The sequence below is a fragment of the Natrix helvetica genome, assembly GCF_964273705.1.
Source record: "Natrix helvetica genome assembly, chromosome: Z".
NCBI classification, from domain to species: Eukaryota; Metazoa; Chordata; class Lepidosauria; order Squamata; family Natricidae; genus Natrix; species Natrix helvetica.
Window position 1 is genome coordinate 62,700,190 of NC_138554.1, and position 24,166 is coordinate 62,724,355.

The following is a 24,166-nucleotide window of genomic DNA, read 5'->3' on the forward strand; positions in this document are numbered from 1 at the left end:
ATGCTGCCACCTTCTGGATTTTAAAAATATCCCTCTAATGGTTTTTTTTCCTAATACTTTCTATTAAAGTTTCAAAATGTTTTGAACATTAAAATATTATTATGCATCTATATATAAATGACAAAAATGTTGTTTTGCAGACAGTGGTATTTCTATCAATTATTACTTCATCAACATGCGTATTCATAATTAGAGTTAAATAAAGAGTCGTGGGATAAGAGAACATTTGGTTAGGTTAATAACTGCTTAAAAAGAAATAAATGGACAGTTCTAATAAAAGGGTTGTGAGGAGGGACTCCCCCAAAATCTATTTATTAGGATTATGCTTTTTAAGCTAAAAGATGTTTAACAATTTTCCATAATTGCCACAAATACTTCAACAAATGAGACTAAGCCCCACTGAACACTTTTTCCATTTCATTCCCACTTTAAAATGAATTATATGGTAAAAGTAAGTGAGGTAGCATCACACAAATTCCGTAAAATTGTAATTTATTCCCCACCCAAGTATTTAGGATATTCCTTCAATAACAAATTAACAAAATTATGTTCACTTGAGGAAAAAGATAAGACAGTCATACCACCAGATTACACCAATGAAAAACTAGAAGTCCTGTTTAATTGGATAGTGCAAGTTAACAGCATGTTGCTGATATTGACAACACTTTCATTTGTTTAGAAAAGTTTTACATCAATTTGCAGCAAGAAAAACTTTGGAAAGATGCTGTCCAAAAGTGGCCCACACATATTTACAAACCCCAGGGAGCACAGAAAAACAAGATATTATTCAAAATAAAACAAACAGAATTTAAGAAAATATAGGTTTCCTATTTCCACCCCACAGGAGTTACAACTGCTGACTGAACGTCGTTTTCAAGTCTTCAGAGTTCATCTTTTTCCCGCAATAAGGTGTATCTATGTCCACTAGGTGCTAGCTTCTGAAATGAACTCTCTGGTGGGCTGCTTACTATGTCCTGGAGTGGCTGAAAAGAATAAGAGTATTTTAGAACAAATGCTAAACAAGTAATAAAAGATTCCCAGTACCAATTAGTTATGGTATCAAAATAATAATGTTGCTAAGTGTAAGCCAGTCCAACAGGTTCTTGTCTCAGGCAAGTCACCTTCTCTGATGCTTCCTACATTGCTTGCTACATATAATACTCAGGATAGCAGGATGCAGAAAGAGTTTCAGAGAAGGTATGTGAATTCCATTTAAACACAAAAGGGGCTCATCTTTACAAAAGCAATTTCTGTACTTTCAAGATAGTCTTGCGGGGGAGGGGGAACCTCCCTGAATTTGTTCTGAAACAAGTGTACTACCATGCCTGTTTTGAACAGAGAACATTTGACAATGAAACATTCAAATTTACTACAGACACAGTTCTGAGTAGGTACAACAGATCCAGATATAGCTGTACAGTGGGCTCGGACTACCATAGCCATATGGTAGATACCGTGTTTCCCCAAAAATATGACATGTCCTGAAACTAAGGCCATGTCAGATTTTCGCGGTGGGCAAAAATATAAACCCTCCCCCTAAAATAAGCCCTAGTGAATGGGTGGGTTTAGCCAGAACAGGGGGCAGCCCTTCCCTTCCCCTGTCACCTCAGGGCTTCTTGGCCCCTTAATCGGACCAGTTGGGCTGCTCCGTTCACAAAACAGCTGATTCGCGGGTGCCGCTCAGGCCTCTGGCTACAGCAAACGCCGGTCGCTTTTGCAGCCAATTGCTGCTGCAAAAGAAGCCAGAGCCCAAGCAACATAACCCAAATGCCTCATATCCTCCTTGCCAAACGGTGACAGACACAGCTCGCAATTCCATCCATGGAACAGGAAAAGAAGGCATGGAAATCAATACACCTGGGACATTGGAAGAAACCATGTGAGGAGACGCTGCTGCCAAAATGCAGGAAATCTCCCACCCACTCCTGCAGATCATCCTTTCAAAGAGGAGTTTCACCAGCATGAAGGCGGCACAAACGCCGCCTTCGTCCTGGTGAAACTCCTCTTTGAAAGGACGATTTGCAGGTTGGGGGGGGGGAGATTTCCCACACTTCGGCAGCAGCGTCTCCTTGCAGGGCTTCTTCTGATGTCCCAAGTGTATGGATTTTAATGCCTACAGGAGGTCACTTCTCACCTGCATATTCACATTGAAGGCTCAAAATGGGGCGTTTTTGCGAATGGCTTGAAAATGGGGAGGGAGACATTCCTACCTCTGCCCCTGTTCTGAAGGTCAGAACAGGATACATAAGAGACGAAATCCCCCCTCCCCATTTTCAAGAGGTTTGAAAAACGCCACATTCCAAGCCTTCACATTATCCAGGATTGCAGGATTGAAGGCATGCGGGAGGGAAGATTTTGTCTCTTATCCTGTGACCTTCAGAACAGGGGGGAAAGGCAGGAATATCCCCCTCCATATTTTCAAACGGTTTGCAAAAATGTTCCATTACGAGCCTTTAGCATATTGCAGGCTTGAAAGCTCGGAATGAGGCATTTTTGTGAATGGCTTGAAAATGGGGAGGGGAGATTTTCCTTCCTCTTATCCTGTTCTGAAGGTCAGCACAGACTCAGAATAGGATAAGAGGCAAAATCCCCCCCCCCCTTTTCCTGGTAATAGTTCTTTCCTTGGGATCTCAGTGCAGACGCACATCCCCCAAATGATCTATCCGAAGCCTTCTCTATGTCTGTGCAGAGCTCCCAAGGATGGTGTGTGTGTGTGTGTGTGAGAGATCCTTAACCCCCCCCCCCAAGGTAGCCACATCCCTTCACTAACCTGCTTTCCTGCTCCATTCTCCACTGCCACGTGCACAGAGTCTACTTTTCTTGTCCTACACGTAGAGCGGAGAGTGGAGCTGGAAAGCAAGTTAGTGAAGGGATGTGCCTGCCTTTGAGGGTGTGTGTGTGTGTGTGTGTTCATTTGTTCTGCCAGGAACACCTCCCCCCCCCTCCCGCGAGGCCAGAGCAGCACAGTCAGCTGTTCCGCAGCCAGCAAGCAGGGCAGGCAAAGTCCAGGATGCAAGGAGAAGTTGGGTCATTGTGGCCGCAGGCAAGCAGATGGTGGGACGGAGAGGGTGGGGCTGGTGGGCTTGCTGCTTCCTGCACCTGAAAAATAATAAGCCCTCCCCCTCTAATAAGCCCAAGGCCATATTTCGTGGGTTAAAAAAATATAAGACCCTGTCGTATTTTCGGGGAAATAAGGTAGTGCAAAAGGCTAATAACTGGATCTCGACTTGAATTGGAAATCCAACACATATCTATCCTTCCATTACTTTAATGAACTGAAGAGTAGTAGGCATATTCTTTCTCTGCAGGATATTTGTATCTCCACACATCCAAGAGACATAACAATGACATAAAAATACAAATTTCAACCATACTCTTCACAACTGTCTCATGGAATAATGCCCTTGTATTGGAAAAGACAAGAGCCAAAACAGGGCTTGATTAATACTATCTTTTCCTTTTCTCCAGTTAGTCTTTTACCTTATTCACTGAGCAGATAGTATCTGGAATCTTTAAATTTCTTTTATTTTGAATATTCTGGAAGATTCATTTTGGTTTTTTTATAGGTATTATTTTAGCTTTTCTGACACCAGTTGCTAACTTTTCCTTCCAAATTCCCCGAGTTCCCTTCTTGTTTTCAGATTTCACTGAACATTTTATGTGACCAGCATGAGTTTCTTGTGCTGTTTTTATTTTTCCTATTAGTTCTCCTGTCAGGGAATCCAATTTAACATTGTTCTGAGTTTATAACATCCATCTTTTTGAAATCCAGGTGGATGCTGAACAATTAACATGACATACAGATGGTTATAAGCAGAAAAAGAAACTAGAGCAAAAGAATAAAAGAACAAAACACCCCATCCAGTTTGTTATACAGGTAGTCTTCGAGTTACGAATGTAATGGAATCTGTCCATTCCATTCATAACCTGAGGATTTGTAGGAGTGAACCTCATAGCTTGAATGCAATCACGTCCTCCTTTCGCTCACACATTCGATAATCAAATGAACGCCTCATTAAGTGCACGGAAGGTACCTTGGGGTGGGGAAGGCAATGGTGAGCCTAGTGATGGAACATGCCACCTGCTTCAGACCACCCAAGGCCTCCTCCACACACAGATATTTCATTCTCCCTCCCCTGGGGTTCCCACAATTGCTCCCTCCCATCCTGCTGTGCTGAGTCACTTACCTGACGAAGATCTGTCACTCTCCAGCCTGTTTCTTTGCCTGCTCCCTCCTTTTTCATTGCCAAAGCCTTCCTCAATCAGTTTGACGGTGAGAAAGCAGGCCCAGAAGAGCATGCACAGTTTTCTGGGCCTCCTTTCTTGCCATCAAACTGTTTGATGGCTTCGGTGATGAAAAAGGAAGGTCTGGAGGATCGTGCATGCTCTTTGGGGCCTCCTTTTTCACCAAGGAACCACTTGAGGATGGCTTCAGTGATAAATAAAGGAGGCCCAAAGAGCTGTGTGCACTCTTCTGGGCCTTTCTCACTGCCAAAACGCTTGAGGATTGCACTTTGGTGGTGATGCTCAAGCTTTGTTGGAGAAATGAAAACTTTATTTGCACATTGAAAAATTCCAATTTTCTCTTAATGCAGATGTATTGGAATGCTTTCTTTCTTACCTGACCAGGTGCTACATCTGTTGGATCTGGACCATGATGAAACTCTCTGTGCAATTTTCCAGAGTGCAAATCTAGTACAAATTGTTTGAGTTTACCAGGAACACTGAAAAGATATATCACATTTTAAGCAATATTAAACAATGCACCTTAGATAGCATAAGATTCAACTCAAAGTGCCATATAATAAAGATATCAGAATCATCAAATCATCTCAGTCCATAGTCAATCCCATGATCATCTTAAGAGGTATAGTAGTTGGCACATACATAATGAAGCCTAGACTAGCCAATTAAAAATGATTGCAATAATAAAATATAGTGCATGCTAAGATACCAAGATAAAGAGCAAATTTAAGGATGACTTTTTAAAAACATTGTCAGGTAAATTAAGCCAACATTCTTTATATCTCAATATGGTTTTTAATTTAAAAGTTATTTAAAAGCAGGCAAATAGAGGAAATTCAGTATTCCCCTGCAAGGCTATTCCATAGCTTAAGCAGAAGATAGGAGGCTTTACCCTGAATTCAAGAGATTTGTTCAAAATCTAAATAAAAAAAATATGAATCTTACTTAAATCATATTAACCCTATTTAACACATTCAAGATATTTTAAGGTTACTATCTCTCTCTCTCTCTTTTTGCCATTGCCTGAAAGCACAGCAAGCTTTTTGCCACTTCATTAATCCCCATAGAGCTGAGCTGCCCAATAATTTCATTGCCTGCTACCTTCAACCCCCTGCTCACCACAATATTGCAGAGAACAGTAGGTGCCAAATGCAGAGTTTATAAATACAAACGACTATCTGTAAGTTATATTGATAAAAAACATTTCTGAAAGCTCTCCTGCTTAAGTAATTGCAGGCACAGAAATGAATGCTAAAAGTACATTAATTTAAATTTCTTCTGAGATAACTTATTTTCCCACATACCAAAGACTATATGAAGATAAAATTGGAACTACCAGAATTCCAAGAATTAAAAAAAACCTCAACTAGTATATTAAGTACGTAGAAACGGGAATTAATTAAGCAAATTATCAAATCTGTCCACAAACACTTCTCTGGTGTGTGTAAACCTTCCTGCTTCAGTGTTTGTTTGTTTTCTAAACAATTTTAAATAAGAAATGGCATACTCAAAGCTCAGCATCAACCTCCAGAAATTATCTGTAACTTTAAATTTTTCTTCTGTAAAGACTTGAAGCCATTCTTGCAAAGTAAATAGGGTAGCTGTTTCTATCTACTGCTTTGTTTGGAAAATCTGCTTAGAAAAATAATTACGAAGATATAATATTTCAGATGCAATGGCATATGTTTTGAGAGACTAAAGGTGGGGAATTGGGAGCAGCTTAAAGTGATTCTCCTCTGCAAACTCAAGCACAATGGTGGACTGATATTACTGAGCACAATGGTGGATTGATATGATCATTTGCAGATGAATGCAGAATTGTTTTCCATAGTTAATGTACAGTACAAGTAAATCCAAGACTTATGACCAGTTTTTTAGATTTTAAAATTATCCCAGGTCTGAAACAGAGGCTTTATGGCCTGTAAAATGTTTCTGCTTTTGAAGCATCTCATATCATATCCCCTTTGTCACATTTAAGATTCTGGTAACCGACTCACCTTCACCTAGCTCCCCAATTACACCATCCCATCCCACCAGGTCTGGCAGAAGAGGTATGTTATGGGTCTTGTGTACAAAAGCATTATATCTGGTGAATTCAGGAGGCAGGCCATTTCTAACATGCTCCCTCCTCTTGTGAGAATGGCTCCATGCTTAACATCTTTCCAGAAGTCCCTCAAAACATGGTTGGGTCAACAAGTTTGATTATCTTCAAGAAATGGCCAATTAACATTAGCAATAGTAAGTAGACTTATAGATCACTTCATGGGGCTTTACGGTCCTCTCTAAGCAATTTACAATGTCAGCATATTGCCCCCAATAATCTGGGTCTTCATTTTACCATCTTCGGAAAAATGGAAGGCTGAGTCAACCTTGAATCAGTCAGAATTGGTTCCCAGTGGGCAGTGGGATGCAGAGTTAGCCTTCAGTACTGCATTCTAAGCAATACTCTTGAGGTGAGGTGGCTACATTATCTATAACATCAAACCTTCTATTACAATTTCTATTAAGAATAATACTAATTTTTGTTTTTAATTACAAAATTTTAAAAATAATATTTATTTTATGGCTTGTTTTTATTGTACGCTGCGCAGAATCATGTTTTGTGAGATGGGTAGCTATAAAAATATAATGAAACAAATAAACAGATTATCCTCAACATATGACCTGGAAGAACCTTGTAATGGTTACACATTTTTATAACGTGAATGAGGCTCACAAGCACTGTTTTACAATTGAAGTGTCTGCACTTAGCAAAAGTAAGCCCCTAGGGATTTGATTTGCCCTGCAGGGTTGGCTTTCTATAAACTGTTAAAAATTAAGCTTCTCATAAAGTATCAAAACTTGAATTGATACCATCAATTACAGCGCTACTCACGTTAAAATTTGTATGTTATATTTTCAATTTTAGAGTAGACATTTTATTACTTTGTATTGAAGTTGCTGAGAATCTCCTTTATTGCAGCAGAGATAAATCCCATAAATCAATAAATAATCCCATAAAAGATAGTTTATTACTATCCACATTTACTTACTTCCTCTCCTTAAAAGTAGTAAGGATGAGCTGAAGAATGTAAGCAGTGTATGTAAATAAGTATGCAGTAATTCTGCCCAAATCCCAACTATAACCAAATCTTCCAAAACTTTACTCCAAGGAAATCTTTCTATGAAAAAATGTCTCGAGACTAATTTTTATGATACAAAAAAGTTTTTACCCTCTCCCTTCCTTTCTAACTTTATATGACCAAGATGAAAGGAAACATGTACTCACGCCAAATCACTGAAGTCTGAAAAAACATACATATGTCTAAAACTATCAATAGCAATAACAGGACAATCTGCTGGACTCTTCTGAATGTGGAGCAAAGGATGTCTGAACTTGTCGCAATCAGCATGTAAAAAGTTTATTGTACCTTGAAATTCAGAAGCAAATTTTAGGATTTTTAGAGAATGTAATATAAGTACATATAGGTAAATTACCACAATATATGTAAATACCTAGCTTGGGGTAAAAGTATTTTGAATATACAAAAGGTGTTGATAAGATCATTTTGTATTAACATAAATATGTTAAAGATGCTGTTTCAGGAAAAACAATTTTAGGAGTATAAATTTATTTAGAACTAGCTCTTCAGAGAACTTTTAAAAAGTTAACTGACTTTCCAAAAAAAAATGGGCACAAGAATAAACCTTATTTTTTTCAGTAGTAAGAGTATTAAGCTGTAATATTACACTAATAATGTAATTTCTTACACTAATAAGAAAACACAATATCAATAATCATTCTTGTGCATGAGAGAAAACTAATGATTTTGCCAACTTAGCCTAACACCTAATTCAATTAATTATAAGACATAATACAATATACGTATATCTATCTATATATATATATACATAATTACAGCAAACATCTACCTTTTTCACTTATTAACTGCCGTGCAACTTCCTGCTGGAACCTTTCTAAACTTTCTGTATCATCTTTCATATGAAAGAGTATAAGGAAAGGAAGACCCTCTTCTGTCAATTCCTATGTAAAAAGAAAAATATGAATAGACTATCAGTTTTCAACTAGTTTTTAGTTAATGTTTTAGCTGTGTACTCATACACTTTTAATAAGGAATTACATTACGACCGATAAATCAGAAATTATTACAGTATCTCACCAATTTAATTAAAGATTTTTATGCTCAATAATTCAAAAGAAATAAACAATTAATTAAAAATTCCTGTCAAAAATAATTCTATATATTTATTAATGCTTAATGTTAATTCCCTCAAGAAAGCAAAACTATATATCCTATTTGGTATAGAAATAATCCTCAACCTACAACCAGTCATTTTATTCATTTATTAAATTGTTTTTACCCATCTCGCTGCAAGGTGACTCTGGGCGGCTTACAATATCAAAACCAAACCATAAATGTATATGTAAATGTAATGTGTAAAATCACAATAAATTTGCAATAAAAATACAGGTAATAACTTAAAACACGTTATAATCTTTATATTCAAAGATAGAGAGGAAGAGAGCAGAATGTACTGGGGGGTGGGAGGAAGTGAGAGCTGCTGTTAGTTTATCAACCTCCTCTAGTGTGGTACTCTCCCATTAGCTCCCCAAGCCAACTGACAGAGCCAGGTCTTCAGGCTCATGCAGAAGGTCAGAAGAGTGTAAGCCAGTCTCACCTCACAGAGCAAGATGTTCTAAAGGGGTGGGGATGCAACAAAGAAGGCTCTTCTCCTGGACAGTCAATTCCTTGACTAACAGGATCTGAAGCATGCCTCCTCTGCCAGTACCGCTGGGGCTCCTCAAACAGGAATGAGATAGTTCTCATGCCATGCAGATCTTTATAGGTAATAACCAACACCTTGAATTGCACATGGAAGCAAAATGTCAGCCAGTGAAACTCCCAGAACAATAGTGTAACATGGGCCACTCTAGGAGCTGCAAAGATTGCTCATGCCTCCACCCTCTGCACCAGTTAAAGTTTCTGAATGCTATTGAAATGTAGCCGCATGTAGATACATTGCAGTAGTCCAAGCTGGGGTGACCAGGGCTTGAATGACTGAACACTGGATTCCTGATCCCGAAAAGGCCACAATAGGTACACAACTCAAGTTGTGCAAAAGCTCTCCTAGTTGCAACTGTCCTCTGCTCTTCGAGCTGGAGTTGCAAGTCTAAGAGAATCACCAAAATGCAGACTGGGTCTGTCCAAGATAGTGCAATCCCATCCAGAATTGGTTTAAAGTCCTGGATATTGAAGCTTCATGCATCAAAAGCCATTTGGTCTTACCAGGGTTCAGCCAAAGGCCATCTAGGCCCCAATAGCCTCCAGGCACTGTCAGATGGCAACAACAGCATTACTTGGGTACAATCATAGTTGATGCTATTGAAGGCTGCTGAGAGGTCAAGGAGAGCAAGGATGGTTGTACTACTCCAATCCTGTTCTCGCCAAAGATCATCCACAAGTGCGACAAATGCTGTTTCTGTCCCATAACCGGGGCAGAATACTGACTGAAAGGGATTCAAATAATCCACGTCATCTAGAACCCACTGAAGCTGCCAAGCAACTAACTTTTCTACCACTTTCTCTAAAAAGGGAAGGTGGGAAATTGGGCAGGTAGATCAAGCGATGGCTGTGTGAGGAGGGTGCAAATTAGGAACCACTCTTTAAAGTTATGATGGCTACGGAAAGGGTGTTTTATGGCTTGTAGAGGCACTCTGGCCATTATTAGTGGTCTCACATGCACACTCCACAGTTGTGTAACTGTATGTTGGGTAGGTCAGCCAGTGCTCCACAGTCACACGACTGTGATTTATGATTATTTTTTCTAGTTTCCAACATAATTGGCTATTTAAATGAATGGATTCCTTTAATGACCATCACAAAACAAAAGCATGAAATTATTTCTGGTTACATAGGTGCTTTCATTTATAGCCATAATGACTTACAACTTATGGCTGAATTCCCAGTCCCAATTATAGTTGTTAAATCGAGGATTACCTGTATAGATTTCTCAAAATGCATAGGCAATAGGAATATCACCTTCCTACCCACTCATAAATCCCTTCTCAAATGAAAAAAAACCATTTCAAATTGCTCCCCCAAATTCTTATATTTCTCACTTACAGAATGCCTAATCCAGTGAGAACTCAAATTTATGACAGTCCTTGGGGGGTGGGGGTGGGGGTGGAACCTTTACAACCAATTCAGGAATTCACAATTTTTTAGCGCCCTTAGCCATGTAATCACTATTACAGTCAGCATAAGGTGACCTCTCTGATCTCTCTATGTTGCAAGGGGGGAGATTGCTTATACAAATTGCTTGGTTTTCCCCCCCTCCCTCTCTCACAGAAATGAAAGATTGGAGTAACAAAGAGAAATACAGAATATCAGATACAAAAAGAAATATGTTTTTGATGTCTTAAATTCTGAAAAATACTAAAAAAATAATCACAACTGGCAGATAACCAAATAAAGAGCATTTAGATTTCTGCATTTTGTTCAGCATTTACACTGCTGCTCAAACATATCTAAAGCAGCATTTCTATCTGTATGGGTAACAACCATCCACACTGGATTTCCAGGTATAACAAACATCATCGTCATATTGCTTAATACTTTTATCTACCTACTTCTGAGAAGGAATTTTCTATTTTGAAGCTCACACTGTAATTTTTATTAGTTGACAACTTAGGCAGGGAAGGATATTCTGAGAATGCATAAATACTCTCTCTCTATATATATATATGTGGATAAACTTAGAATTTTAGGTTACAAAATACACACAGATTGGGTTTGATTTGTCCATGGATGGGCATATATGTGAGTATTCAGTAATATATTTTTATAGTATCAGTATATATTCACAGATAAATCAAAATAATTTTTTTTGAAAAATATGCCACCAATGGTTAAGCCAATTGTGAAATTCAAAATCAAATCTGTCCTGGTAGACTATGTTTAATTGATACAAAATATGAAAATAAATAAAGTCATTCAGGATATAGTGACAAAAATATGCAAAATGTTTGAGAATTAGTTTATCTGTCGGTGGCACATTTTTTATAGTGCTTTGGTTAAAAATTCTAGGTTTGGTTTATCTTCCTAAAAGGTTAAAGTAAGTTGCTTTATAAAGTAATGAAAGGCATTTGACACTTAATCTTGAACTAAATTAATTTCATTTATAACCATTTATCCTTCAATAAAAGGCCTGAATAACCAGATAGTCTTTACCTCTCCATTTTCAAATGTAATTTCACGAACAAGAGGAACACATTTGTCCTGAGTCCATGCATAAGCCAAGTCAAAATTAGTCATAGAACCCAAGTAAACCATATCTGGAGCATTTTCCTGTTAAAACATGATTTTAAAATTAAGCATAAATTAACATAGAAGAAATAGTATAATTGATATTATAATCCCCAAAGGTAAGATAGGCAGTATCTAAATTTGACAAACAAACTAAGTATAACTAAGAGGCCATATCACAAGGTACTATATGGTGTTCTGTTAGAAACTTTGTGGCCCGTAGCAGCCCAATACAAAATGCTTCCATACTACAGTCAGCAACAGTCAGTAGCATTATTTCAGTGGCTTGAAAACTCACAGCATCACTCATAGTTAACACCAACACGCTATAACAAATGGCACAAGGGTTCACCATATCATACTATTTAGAAACATGAGCACTGAAATCTAGCCTTCTTTAAATGATGCCAAATATAAATTTATTTGGCAATGTTTGATTTATAAATTAAACATAGATATTATTGTAACATATTGCAAATTCTTCATTTTGCTTTTTTGAAAAAAATGATTGCTATAGAAGTAAATACCAAAGTACAGGTGGATGTTTGTTGTTGGACCTCTGGCATGAATGTATATGATAAGTAGAAATTCTACAGTGATCTTCATTTTGTTTCATTTTGACTTTAATGTTATGCTTTTATTTTGTTCACCATCCAGTATTTCTCAGATAGATGAATAGTGATATAAATTGAATAAATATATACTATCAAGATACTTTTAAAGAATAGAGGAAGAATAGTCAACATCACGACGTGACAACTTGCGGTCTCGACTGTCCGAGACCGCTGTTGATACTTTTATTGCCACATGGTCCAAACGGACCTAAGCCATCCCGAAGAGATGGCGAACAGGGAGACAAAGCCTTGCTGGTCTCAGGGACATCGCAAAGTCTCTGATTGACCTAAGGGAAGCACTCCAAGCTGGCGATAAACAGACAGCCCTGTGCTGACAAAGTCGGAGACGGCTCTGGAAAGAAGGCAGCTGAAAGTGAATCCATCTGGTGAGGCTTTTTCTTTAAGAATGATTGCCCAAAGGGATTTTTAAAAAAAAGATAAATTAGTCCTTTAAGCAAAGAATAAAGCGGCGGAATTTATCTTTATTGGAGTGCCTTGGAAAGTTTTTATTTCTTTTTTTTCCTGTTAACAATGTTTTGTGGATTAAAGTGACTGTAATACTTTTTGTTTCTCTTCGTAAGTGAACGGTTTTTTTCTCCTATTTTCTGCCGCTTTATCTGTTGGCTGGAACTAAAACCTTTTTTATTCTAATAATTCTTCTTACTACTTCTCATTAATTTTCATTAAAGACTTTTAAAGATTATTGTTTTCCATAAGCTTGAGATAAATAGAAGAAGAATTGAATCTGCCATTCGGAAGTAAGAACTTGGGTTTTTTTTTCCTCTTTGAAACAATGTATCATTTGCTCTCTCTGTCTCCGATTTCACTGGCGCTGTAACGGAGAGCTTTGCAACTTATCTGTGCAATTTGATAAGAAGCCAAGGGTACGGTTGTTTTTACAGGTGCCTTTTTTAAAAAAACACTCTTGGCAAGGGAAGAAAATTCTTTTTTTTTCCTGAGGGAAAAAATGAGGGAACACTGATGTCCTCAAGATTTGTTGTTTGAAATTAAAAAGTTATCGGAAAGATCTGAGAGATTTCATAAGAAGTTGGATAGACTACTATCTCCTACAATAAAGGATGATGGAGTTGGAGTCCCAAAAAATAAAGAAATGAATGAAGATGAAGAAGATAAGGATAAGATAACAGATGAATTTAATGATGGAGCAAACCTAGGTGAAAACGGAAAGAAGGGAATATGGAAAAGTGAATTTGATATGCAGGAGCTCCATTCCTTTCTTCAAGATACAGAGGGGGGGAAAAGTTATGATGATGGAACTAAGAAGAGAAACTGTTTCAGAAATATGTTTAATCAAAGACATGCTAATTTTAATACCAGTTCAAGGGCAACGAGGTTTTTTGAGAGATCTTTCAAGCAAAAAAGTGCGGAGAGAAGTTTATAAAAACTTTATAAAGGAATTAATAAGAAGATTGACACAACAACTGGCAAAAGAGACAAGATTCTTTTTTTACTGGAAAGATACAGGTTGATAATGAATGTTGATGATAACAAATTTAATTAATTTTTGGTGATTAATAGGTAGGAACCTTAATATTTTATAGATTTTTTAAAGATTGTTTTTAAATGTTTATTCGTTTAAAAGTAATACATTAAGACAATAACAATGAAATAATAACTCTAATCAGTTAAAACAACTTGGATATAAATAGCAAATTGGGACCTGTGGGGGAAATTTTTTTAAAATGAATGTTAACAATAAACTTTGGTCTAGATTTTGTTATAAAGAAGTAAATTTTTCTTGGGTCTAACGGGAGGAGGGGTGACATAAACAGTAAATAATCCTTAGTTATCTATAATAATAATGATAATAGTAATGAAATAATGATTTTGACTAGTAAAAGCCATCTGGATATAAATTGCAAATTGGGACCTGGGAAAAAGACTTATAAATCTTATTAACAAATCCTTGTTTATTATGTATAAAAATGAAAGTTTTCTTGGGCCGAATGAGAGGAGATGTGATATACATAATAAATAATTCTTAATTAGTTACAATAATAACCAAAGAAATGTTAACAGATAATGTTTAATGATATTTATATGTGTTGGCATTGGTAAAAACAATTGTATAAAAGCTTTAAATGGTGAATTGGGAGGAGGAGGAGAGGGAAATGCTTAGTTATTTTATTAATTGATTTTTTTCTTTTGGAATATGTTATAAGATGTAATGTTACAGGAGGTTTGTTGAGATTGCCAATGAATGCCAGGGGGTGGTTGTGTTTTTGAATGTAAATGATATCAGATAAAAGCATGTTTAAACAATTTTAGCTAAATGAGAATGGTGGTGTATTGACAGTAAAATACATGAAGATTTTTGATGTAAAATGTACTATTCAATGGGAAGGAAATATATGTAAAAATTATGATAGAAACGCACGAAAACTATTTGTAACCAATCGACATGCTTTTGACAGGATGTAATGAAGGATGATTCTTTTTTTGTTTATTTAAAACAATAATATTTTTTTAAAAGATACTTTTAAACAATAATTGTTCAAGAAATTGAATAATTGAACTGATTTTCACTATATCCATCCAGAGATTAAGTATAATGGGATTATCTGAAAATGGAAATAATTAGGAAACAGAAGTAAATTGGCAGGGGGTCATTGTGTTTTAATTTATTTTCCTATGAAGGCTTCATGCCAAAATGCAAATTTCTAAAATCCCCAAAAGAAAGCTAAGAAAAAGGATAGGGGACTTTCTGGATTACATTCTTAATTGTTAGCTAATTATCTGAGTGACTGAGATGGGCCATCTAGGTATGCCTAAGCATAAATAATTATCTGACTTGCATTCAAGAGATGTGAATTAATACTTTCCCAATTTGGGCACAAACTAAGGAAATAATAGAAAATACTTGTAGCTCAGATTTTAAATTCAATTTATTTTCTGAATGTTTCATTACCAGACTAGGTAACACCATCAGTAGAATTTTCTTGTCCTATTCCTCCTTAGCTTACAAATGTCTTGTGTGCCAGTGTAGGCAGTTGATCAATATAGTTTAGAGATATATTTAAATTGTGAGCAGCTGATTGGTTCTCTTGTTGATTGGTTGTTCGAATGGTCTGATTTCTGAAATATTCATGTTGCATCACTATGCTTGTTAATTGCTCCTTTGTAAGAATACCAGGTCTGAACAAAATCACGGTGTGTGGGGAGTGCTAGCATAGCCAATGATTTTTGTTCCTTCCCAATCTAACTGGTGTTGTTTATTATTAATGTGGTGTGAGATCAGGGATTTTTGGTCATGCAGTTTAACTGCTACTTAATGTTCATCAAGTCTTGTTTTCAATTGCCTTCTAGTTTGTCCCACATAGAATTGGTTACAATCGTTGCAACTGAATTTGTATACTAGGTTGCTGTTGTCTTTCTTTTGTAGTTTGCCTTTGACTTTAAATAGCTCTTTTTGAGCATAAATGTGGGTTTGTGAGCTATCATTATTCCCAGGGGTTGCAGTATTCTGGGAGCCATTTTGGATGTTCCTTTGATGTATGGTAGGACTTATTTTTGTGTTGTGGTTGGCTGTGTATTTTGTCAGGGTTTGGATGACAAGGTTCGTATTATGAAATTTTTGGGATAGCCATTGTGAAGGAAAACATTGAAAAGATGTTTCTCTTCTGCTTTTTTTAATGACTCGGTGCTGCAGTGTGTTTTGGTTCGTTTGAAAAAGGTCTGGATGCAGCTCTTCTTGTGTGCAATGGGGTGGCTGCTTGTGAAATTTAGAATTTGGTCTGTGTGTGTGGATTTTCAGTATATGCAGGTTGTTAATTCGCCATTATCTTGTCTCCTTATGTCAATATCTAGGAAGGGGAGTCTTTCCTTTTCCTCCTCACATGTAAAACTGATCCCAGTAAATACCTTGTTGAGTAGATGATGTGTCTCTTCTAGTCCAATGCAGATGAGGATGGCAAAAGTGTCATCCACGTAATACAGTGGTCCCCAACCTTTTTATCGCCGCGGACCGGTCAACATTTGATAATTTTACTGCGGCCCGCTGAGGGGGGGGACATTGATTGTTTATATTTTAGATTGTTTTGATTTAATAATTTAAATTTAATTGTATTTAAACCTGCCTTCAAAATAAAACAGTTACACCAAAAAAGGAATATAAAGTGATTTAACATTTGCTGTCACTGCAGAAAACCCCGCTACACACAGATAGGATGTCGGAAATGGCAATAGGGATTTAAGTGCTGTGGTGGTAATCTCACGGGTATTCCGCCATGACTTTAATCCAGAACACCGGCAGAGTTGTTGTCTCAAACATAGTTTTAAGGCCCCCATCATTTGCAATCTCCAGCAGTTGATCTTCTTCTTGCACAGACATGCTAGATTCGCCTGGTTTGTTGACAAATGGGTCACGGATCCATTCCTTACCAGTTGGTGGGTCTTTTGTGGTTGGGAAGTAGCGCTCGAACTCTTTTAAAAGCAAAGACAGGTGATCGTGCACCAACTGGGAGAATGAATGCTCAGGCTCAGTCTCGCCTAAAATCCCCGCTAATGTCTGAAACATGTCCAAAATGCCTCTGTTCACGCGCTGTCCCCACAACTCCAGTTTGGCTTTAAATGCAGCTACTTTGTCTACCAACTTGAAAACAGTTGTCATTTTCCCCTGAAGGGACAGATTGAGTTCATTGAGCAGGCTGAATATGTCACACAGGTAAGCCAGTTTTGCGACCCATACCTTGTCACTGAAATGTGCTGCCAGCAGTGACTTCTTTTCTGAAAGAAATCTTTGCAATGGCTCTTGTAATTCAAATACTCTGGTTAGCTATTTTCTTCTGGATAACCATCTTATTTCTGTGTATAAGCAAAGGCATCTGTGCTCTGCATCCATCTCCTCACAAAGCTGCTCAAACAGGCTCGAGTTAAGGATGTGTGCTTTGATGTGGTTAATAACTTTAACGACATCAATCAATACGCTGTTAAATTCCGGTGACATTTTTCGGCTTGCCAGCATTTCCCTGTGAATGATACAATGCATAGATTCACTCTCAGGTGCAACCTACTTAATCCGAGCAGTTAAACCAGACAGTTGTCCGGTCATGGCAGCAGCTCCGTCTGTGCATATGCCGACACAAAAGGACCATTTTAGTTGTCCTGATATATAACCATCCAGTGACTTGAACAGTTCTGCTCCTGCGGTGTTGGTTGGCAAAGATAGTGCACATAAGAAATCCTCATGCACATCCTCCTGATATAGATATCACACATAAACAAGTAGTATTGCCTTGTTGTCGATATCTGTACCTGGAATGCGTACTATGGTGATGTATTAATCCTCTCCAACAATTGTGTCTCAATGTCTTCGGCTATTTCCTCAATGCGCCTAGTCACAGTGGTAGCCGACAAAGGCACATGTGCTATCTTTTCCACAGCAGCCTGTCCTAGAAGTTCACAGCAAATGTCTTTAGTGGAGGGCAAGATCAATTCTTCACTGATAGTGAATGGCTTTTTAACCTTAGCAATACGGTTAGCCACCAAATATGATGCTATCAGTGCATTCTCCTTTATTGATGTGGTGGCCCTCATAAATATCTTCTGTCCTTCGTGTTCCCATTTTTTTCTTTCAAAATACTCCAGGGGTTTGTCTTTTAATCCAGGGTGCTTGGCGTTCAAGTGGCGAAGCAACTTTGAAGGTTTCATTGCCTTGTTAGAGAACTGGTTGTGCAAACTATGCAGAGCGGGGTTGGTTTGTGGGAATCACCTGTCCCGATAAATCCATATTTCAAGTAGGACTCATGGTATTGTCTGTTAAAAGTTTTATGTTTCTTTGATGTTGAAGGCTCTTCTTCTGTCTCTTCACTGGGCCTTTTCTTTTTCCCAAGGAAACTTTCTAACAACGTCTGTTTCCTACTCATTTTTGCTAATTTGTGGGTTAAATTTGAGCAAACACAATATACATGTACACCAAACACCGTTAAACATGAGAAAGTACCGGTGAACAGAGAGAAGAGCCCCCCGATATCAGGATATATTGCGCATGCGCGGTATTGTTGTGGCTTTAGGTGACGTCTCTCAGCTCCCGGTTAACCTCCCGTCCATGGGAAGTCGAACAAACCTGAGAGAAATACACCACAGTAAATAAAATGGAAATAATTTAATGTTCCTTGGGCGGCCCGGTACCATTTGACCGACGGACCGGTACCGGTCCATGGTCTGGGGGTTGGGGACCACTGACGTAATGTACCCAAAATTTTAGCTGGATGGTTGGCAGGACTGTGCATTCAAGTTTCTGCATTACTGCTTCTGCTATTAGGCCAAATATAGGCAATCCCATAGACAAGCCTTTTATTTGTTGATAGATTTTGCCATTGAATTTAAAATGTGTTATGAGGCATAACTCCATAGTGTCGGTGGATATGGAGTGTTCTTTAGGCATTTTTTCATTACGGCTTTGATTTTCTGTGTGTAGATCATAGATAGTTTGTTTGGCCAGGTCAATATTGATAGATGTGAATAATGCAGTCACGTCAAATGAGACATTATTTCTTCTTCATTTATTTTGATATTTTTAATTAATTGAAGGAATTGCTCATAGAATAAGCTGAATTGTTGATGAGACGGTGAAATCTTTTTCTTAAAGCTTTCTTTAGTTTGTAGATTGGTGCACCAGGTAATATCACTATGAAGCGGAGAAGAGTTTAATTTCTGTGTATTTTCACAGTCCATAGAAGGTGTAGTGGAGTCTTGTGGTAGTAAAAGTTTTATTTCTGTTGAAGTTGGTTACTTGGTTTTCTTTTTCCATTTTTATCAAGTTGTTTCTTATTCCATTCTCTACTTGTTTCGTTGGGTCTTTGTTGATTACCTGGTAGGTGTCATTAAGTAAATTTTCCATTTTCTTGATGTAATCAGTTTTGTCCATTACCACAGTTAGTCTGCTTATGTCTGCTGGTAGGATGACAATGTATCTATCTTTTCTCAGTCTCTTCAATGTCTTCTTCTCTTCTTGATTAAGTGTTCTGTCTTGTCTGTTTGGTTGGATCTTAGGAATGATTCTGTCTGATGTTCCCTGGTCAAGTTTGTTAGTTTTTCATTATGTATTCTAAGTTGGCATGGGAATCAACTAAGTCTGCATTTTTGTAGTTGAAATTAAGTTTCATCCTTTTATAATGTTATCCTAGTTCAATTGAACTAGAAATGTTTTATTACTAAGCTGCTATTAACTTAAATATTAAATGTATTAAAACTAGGCATAGCTGTATAACTAAACTTAAGCTATTTTAGGTTGTATGCTACACCTTTTTTCAAAATAGTAATTACAGTCAGACAGATCAGCAACAAAGGTCCTATGTTTCTGCAAGTTTTTTCAGGCATTGTTTATCAGGCAGACAGAAATGGTTAATAGGCACTGTATACATCAGCTTTTATTTATTTCTTCTAATTATTATTTATTAAATTTATTTTCTTTTACATAGCCTCTAATGAAAGGTATGTAAGGAAATTCAATAGTCATTTGCTCAAGAACTAGAAACTATTTTTTAAATAAAAGAAGTAAAAAGGAATGATTTTCCTTTAGGATTTCACAATGGGAGTGCATTTTAATTAATTTTAAAGCATCCTGGAATTAAAAATGAGAAATTTAAATTTACTGTAAATCTAATTTTTCAGTAAAGTCAAATCAGGATTGCAAGAAGCAATGACTTTAAATCAAGATCTTCAAGATCATTAAAAAGAAGTATTAACTTATTCAATAACTAGTTGATAAAATTGTGGAATTCGCTCTCATCCTGTTGAAATTTTTATAAAAAATATTTTTATTTACTTATACTAAAAATACAACTAATAATTTAATACAAACTATAAAAATAAAAAATACAATAGGTAAAAGATGGGGAGGGAGGGAGTAAGATGAGCAGAGGGGGAAGCTAGAATCTGATATTATTCTATCAGCCACCTCCAACAAGAAGCCCCTCTTTTAGAGTCCCAAACCAACTGGCAGAGTTAAGTCTTTAGCCTATCATGGAATGTCAGGAGGGTTGGAGCAGAACTCAGCATTTTAAAAAGAGACTGAGAAAAATTGACAAATTATTCTGTTATTCATGGTGGCTAGTCCTATTGCACTTTTTTCTGGAATCAAGTACATAACTTAAACATCAACTGCAAGAAGCAATGCAAGAAAACCCTACTGCCTTTCTGGTTTTAGAATCAAGATCACATGAAGAGTATAATGCCCTGGTAAGACCACACTTGCAATATTGTACCCAGTTTTGGTCATTACAATATAAAAAAGAGGTTGAGGACTCTAGAAAGAGTGAAGGGAAGAGCAGAAAAAATGATTAGAGGACTAAACATATGAAAATGGTTTATATGAAGAATGGTTGGAAGAATTAGATATATCTAGTTTAATGAAAAGAAGGACTGGGGTGACATGATAGCAGTGTTCCAAAATTGAAGGGCTACTACAAAGAAGAGGGAGTCAACCTATTTTTCAAAGCACGTGAAGGTAGAACAAGAAGCAATGGATAGAAACTAATCAAGGAAAGAACCAGCTAAGAACTAAAATGAAATTTCCTGACAGTTAGAACAATTAATCAGTGGAATGACTTGCCTTCAGAAGTTGTGGATTCTCCATCACTAGAGGTTTTCAAGAGTTTGGACAACTATTTGTCTGAAATGGTATAGGGACTCCTAACTGAGCAGAAAGTTGGACTAGAAGTCCTCCAAGGCCCCTTCCAATTCTGTTATTCTGTTATTTTATGATTCCCTAATCTATCCGGTTAGACATTGAATGACACAAAGGATTAAACTAGATGGCTCTTTGACACATTTTGTTTTTTTACATTACATTAAGGAAGATGAGATTGATGTTAGATGTAATTAGTTGTCCTTACCAGGGAATAGAGATTCTCAGAAATTGTTGATAAGAAAATAATAATTTTACAATTTTAATTTAATTTAATATTCAGCCTATTAATGGTTATAAGGTTTATTGCTCTTCTCAGGAAGAGACACATGCTGCAGACAATAGCTTCTAAAAATAAAGGAGTCAGTGAGAAGATTACTAGCAAGGAATTTACTGATGTTACAGTTGAATATGCACCATACAGGAAATAGAATATTTATTCCTTGTACAGGAATTAATATAGTTATTCTAAAAATGGTCTGGTTATTTTCAGAAGTTAATTTTCAACAACAAAGCATTCTATGGTATTCCAGATATACAAGTGAAACTTGAAAAATTAGAATATCGTGCAAAAGTTCATTTATTTCAGTAATGCAACTTAAAAGGTGAAACTAATATATGAGATCATTACATGCAAAGCAAGATAGTTCAAGCCATGATCTGTCATAATTGTGATGATTATGGCTTACAGCTCATGAAAACTCACTGGTCTTAATGAAGCACAGTGGTCCAAAGTCCTCTTTTCTGATGAGAGTAACTTTTGCATCTCATTTGGAAACCAAGGACCCAGAATGGAGAGGCCAATCAAGCACAGTAATCCCACAGTCATTGAACCAGGTTTTAGTGCTTTTGGCAAAAGTTGCTCTCATCAGAAAAGAGGACTTTGTACCACTGTGCTTCATTAAGACCAGGGTCAACGCAGCCATCTACCATGATATTTTGGAGCACTTCATGCTTCCTTCCGCAGACGAGCTTTATGGCGATGCTGACTTCATTTTCCAGCTGCCTACACTGCCAAAAGCACCAAAACCTGTTTCAATGACTGTGGGATTACTGTGCTTGATTGGCCAGCAAACTCGCCTGACCTGAAACCCATAGAGAATCTATGGGGCATTGCCAAGAGAAAAATGAGACACATGAAACCGAACAATGCAGAAGAGCTGAAGGCCGCTATTGAAGCATCCTGGTCTTCCATAACACCTCAGCAGTGCCACAGGCTGATAGCTTCCATGCCATGCCGCATTGAGGCAGTAATTGCTGCAAAAGGGGCGCCCAAACCAAGTACTGAGTACATATGCATGCTTATACTTTTCAGAGGTCTTAACTTTAACTTAACTTAACTTAACTTTATTGGATTTCTTGACCGCCCCTCTCTCAAAAGAGACTCGGGGCGGTGTACAGTCATATTAAAATAGTTGGACAGTAAATATATATAAGTATACAATAAATAAATTAAACATAGAACTGGAGGAGGTAGTAGAAGTTCCCTGTACAATTTAGTTAAGTTAGATTACATTTTTTTAAAAAAAATTTAAAAAGTTAAAAACATTAACCTTAAAAGCTATCCCAAATAAAATATCCGCCAGGAGGTAAGAGTAGAACTATAAGTGGGCCAGGCCGGCTAGTCGGAACAGGTGAGTCTTAAGTTTTTGTCGGAAGGAGCGGAAGTCGGTAGTAGTTCTAATATTGGGGGGGAGGTCATTCCAGAGGGTTGGGCCCATCACAGAGAAGGCTCTACTCCTAGGCGCCGCCCGTTGGCATTGCTTGGTGGACGGCACCCGGAAGAGTCCCTCCCTGTGTGAGCGAATTGGTCGCAGGGATGTATGTGGTAGAATGCGATCCCGCAGGTAACTAGGCCCTGTGCCATGGAGCGCTTTGAAGATGGTGATCAACACCTTGAAACGCACCCGAAAAACCACAGGTAGCCAGTGCAGCTCACGCAGTAAAGGTGTTATGTGGGAGTACCTAGTACTCCCCATGATGGCCCGCACGGCCACATTCTGAACTAGCTGTAGTCTTCGGGTACATCTCAAGGGGAGCCCCATGTAGAGAGCATTGCAGTAGTCCAGACGAGACGTCACCAGCGCATGAGTGACTGTGCGTAAGGCATCCTGGTCCAATAGGGGGCGCAATTGGCGCACCAGGCGAACCTGGTGGAACGCCCCCCTTGCCATGGCTGCCACATGGTCATCCATCGACAGCCGGGCATCTAGGAGGACGCCCAAATTGCGCGCCAGTTCCACAGGGGGCAGTTGTTCGCCCCCTATGGCTAGTGATGGAATCAACTGGTTGAACCGAGGCGCCGGTAACCACAGCCACTCAGTCTTGGAGGGTTAAGCTTGAGTCTGTTGTCCCCCATCCAGACCCGGACGGCTTCCAAACACCGGGACATCATTTCAACAGCCTCGTTGGGGTGGTTTGGGGTGGAAATGTACAGCTGAGTGTCATCAGCGTACAGATGGTATCCAACCCCAAAACCACAGATGATCTCACCCAGCGGCTTCACATATGTGTTGAACAGAAGGGGCGAGAGGACCGACCCCTGCGGCACCCAAGTGAGTGACCTCAGGGCCGACCTCTGCCCCCCTGCCAACACACATTGCGTCCGGTCGGAGGTAGGAGCCGAACCACCGCAAAACGGTGCCCCCAACTCCCATCCCCTCCAGCCGGCGCAATAGGATACCATGGTCGATGGTATCAAAAGCCGCTGACAGATCTAATAGGACCAGGATAGAGGAACAACTCCTATCCCTGGCCCTCCAGAGATCATCGACCAACGCGACCAAGGCCGTCTCCGTGCTGTGACCGGGTCGGAAACCGGACTGGCGCAGGTCTAGATAATCGGTTTCTTCCAGGTGTCGCGGAAACTGCTGTGCCACCACATTCTCTACAACCTTCGCTAAAAAGGGACGATAATTAGCTAGTTCCATCGGGTCCAGGGAAGGCCTCTTGAGTAAGGGCCTCACCACCGTCTCTTTCAAGGCGGCCGGTAGGGACCCCTCACCCAATGAGGCGTTCACTAGGCCCAGGAGCCAGCCTCGTGTCACCTCCCAGGATGCCAGTACCAGCCAGGAGGGGCACGGGTCCAATAAACATGTAGTGGGTCGCAGCCGTCCACGCAACCTGTCCAAATCCTCGGGGGCAACAGAATCAAACTCCTCCCAGAATGGTCTCTCAAGATTTGCTGCTGACGACTCCTCTGGTCCACTGAAGGGGGCCCATCCACTCCGGATCTGAGCGATTTTATCCTGCAGATATTCTCCAAACTCCTCTGCTCTGCCCTGTAAAGGCACTTCCCGCGGCCTCTGTAATAAGAGGGAGCGGGTTACCCGAAACAGGGCAGCAGGGCG

The 24,166-nt window shown here is 38.5% G+C and overlaps 1 protein-coding gene across 1 annotated transcript in view; it reads right to left on the reverse strand.

The window, feature by feature from the left end:
• Positions 1-280: 280 nt before the first annotated feature.
• ERP44 (endoplasmic reticulum protein 44) overlaps positions 281-24,166 on the reverse strand; it is a 71,670-nt gene continuing 47,784 nt past the window's right edge. The window contains exons 8-12 of the mRNA XM_081969788.1: positions 11,478-11,594; positions 8,158-8,269; positions 7,514-7,655; positions 4,622-4,724; positions 281-983 (exon numbers count right to left, since the gene is read on the reverse strand). Coding sequence (XP_081825914.1) covers positions 882-983; positions 4,622-4,724; positions 7,514-7,655; positions 8,158-8,269; positions 11,478-11,594 — 576 coding nt within the window. The 3' untranslated portion in view covers positions 281-881. The remainder of the gene's footprint in view (positions 984-4,621; positions 4,725-7,513; positions 7,656-8,157; positions 8,270-11,477; positions 11,595-24,166) is intronic.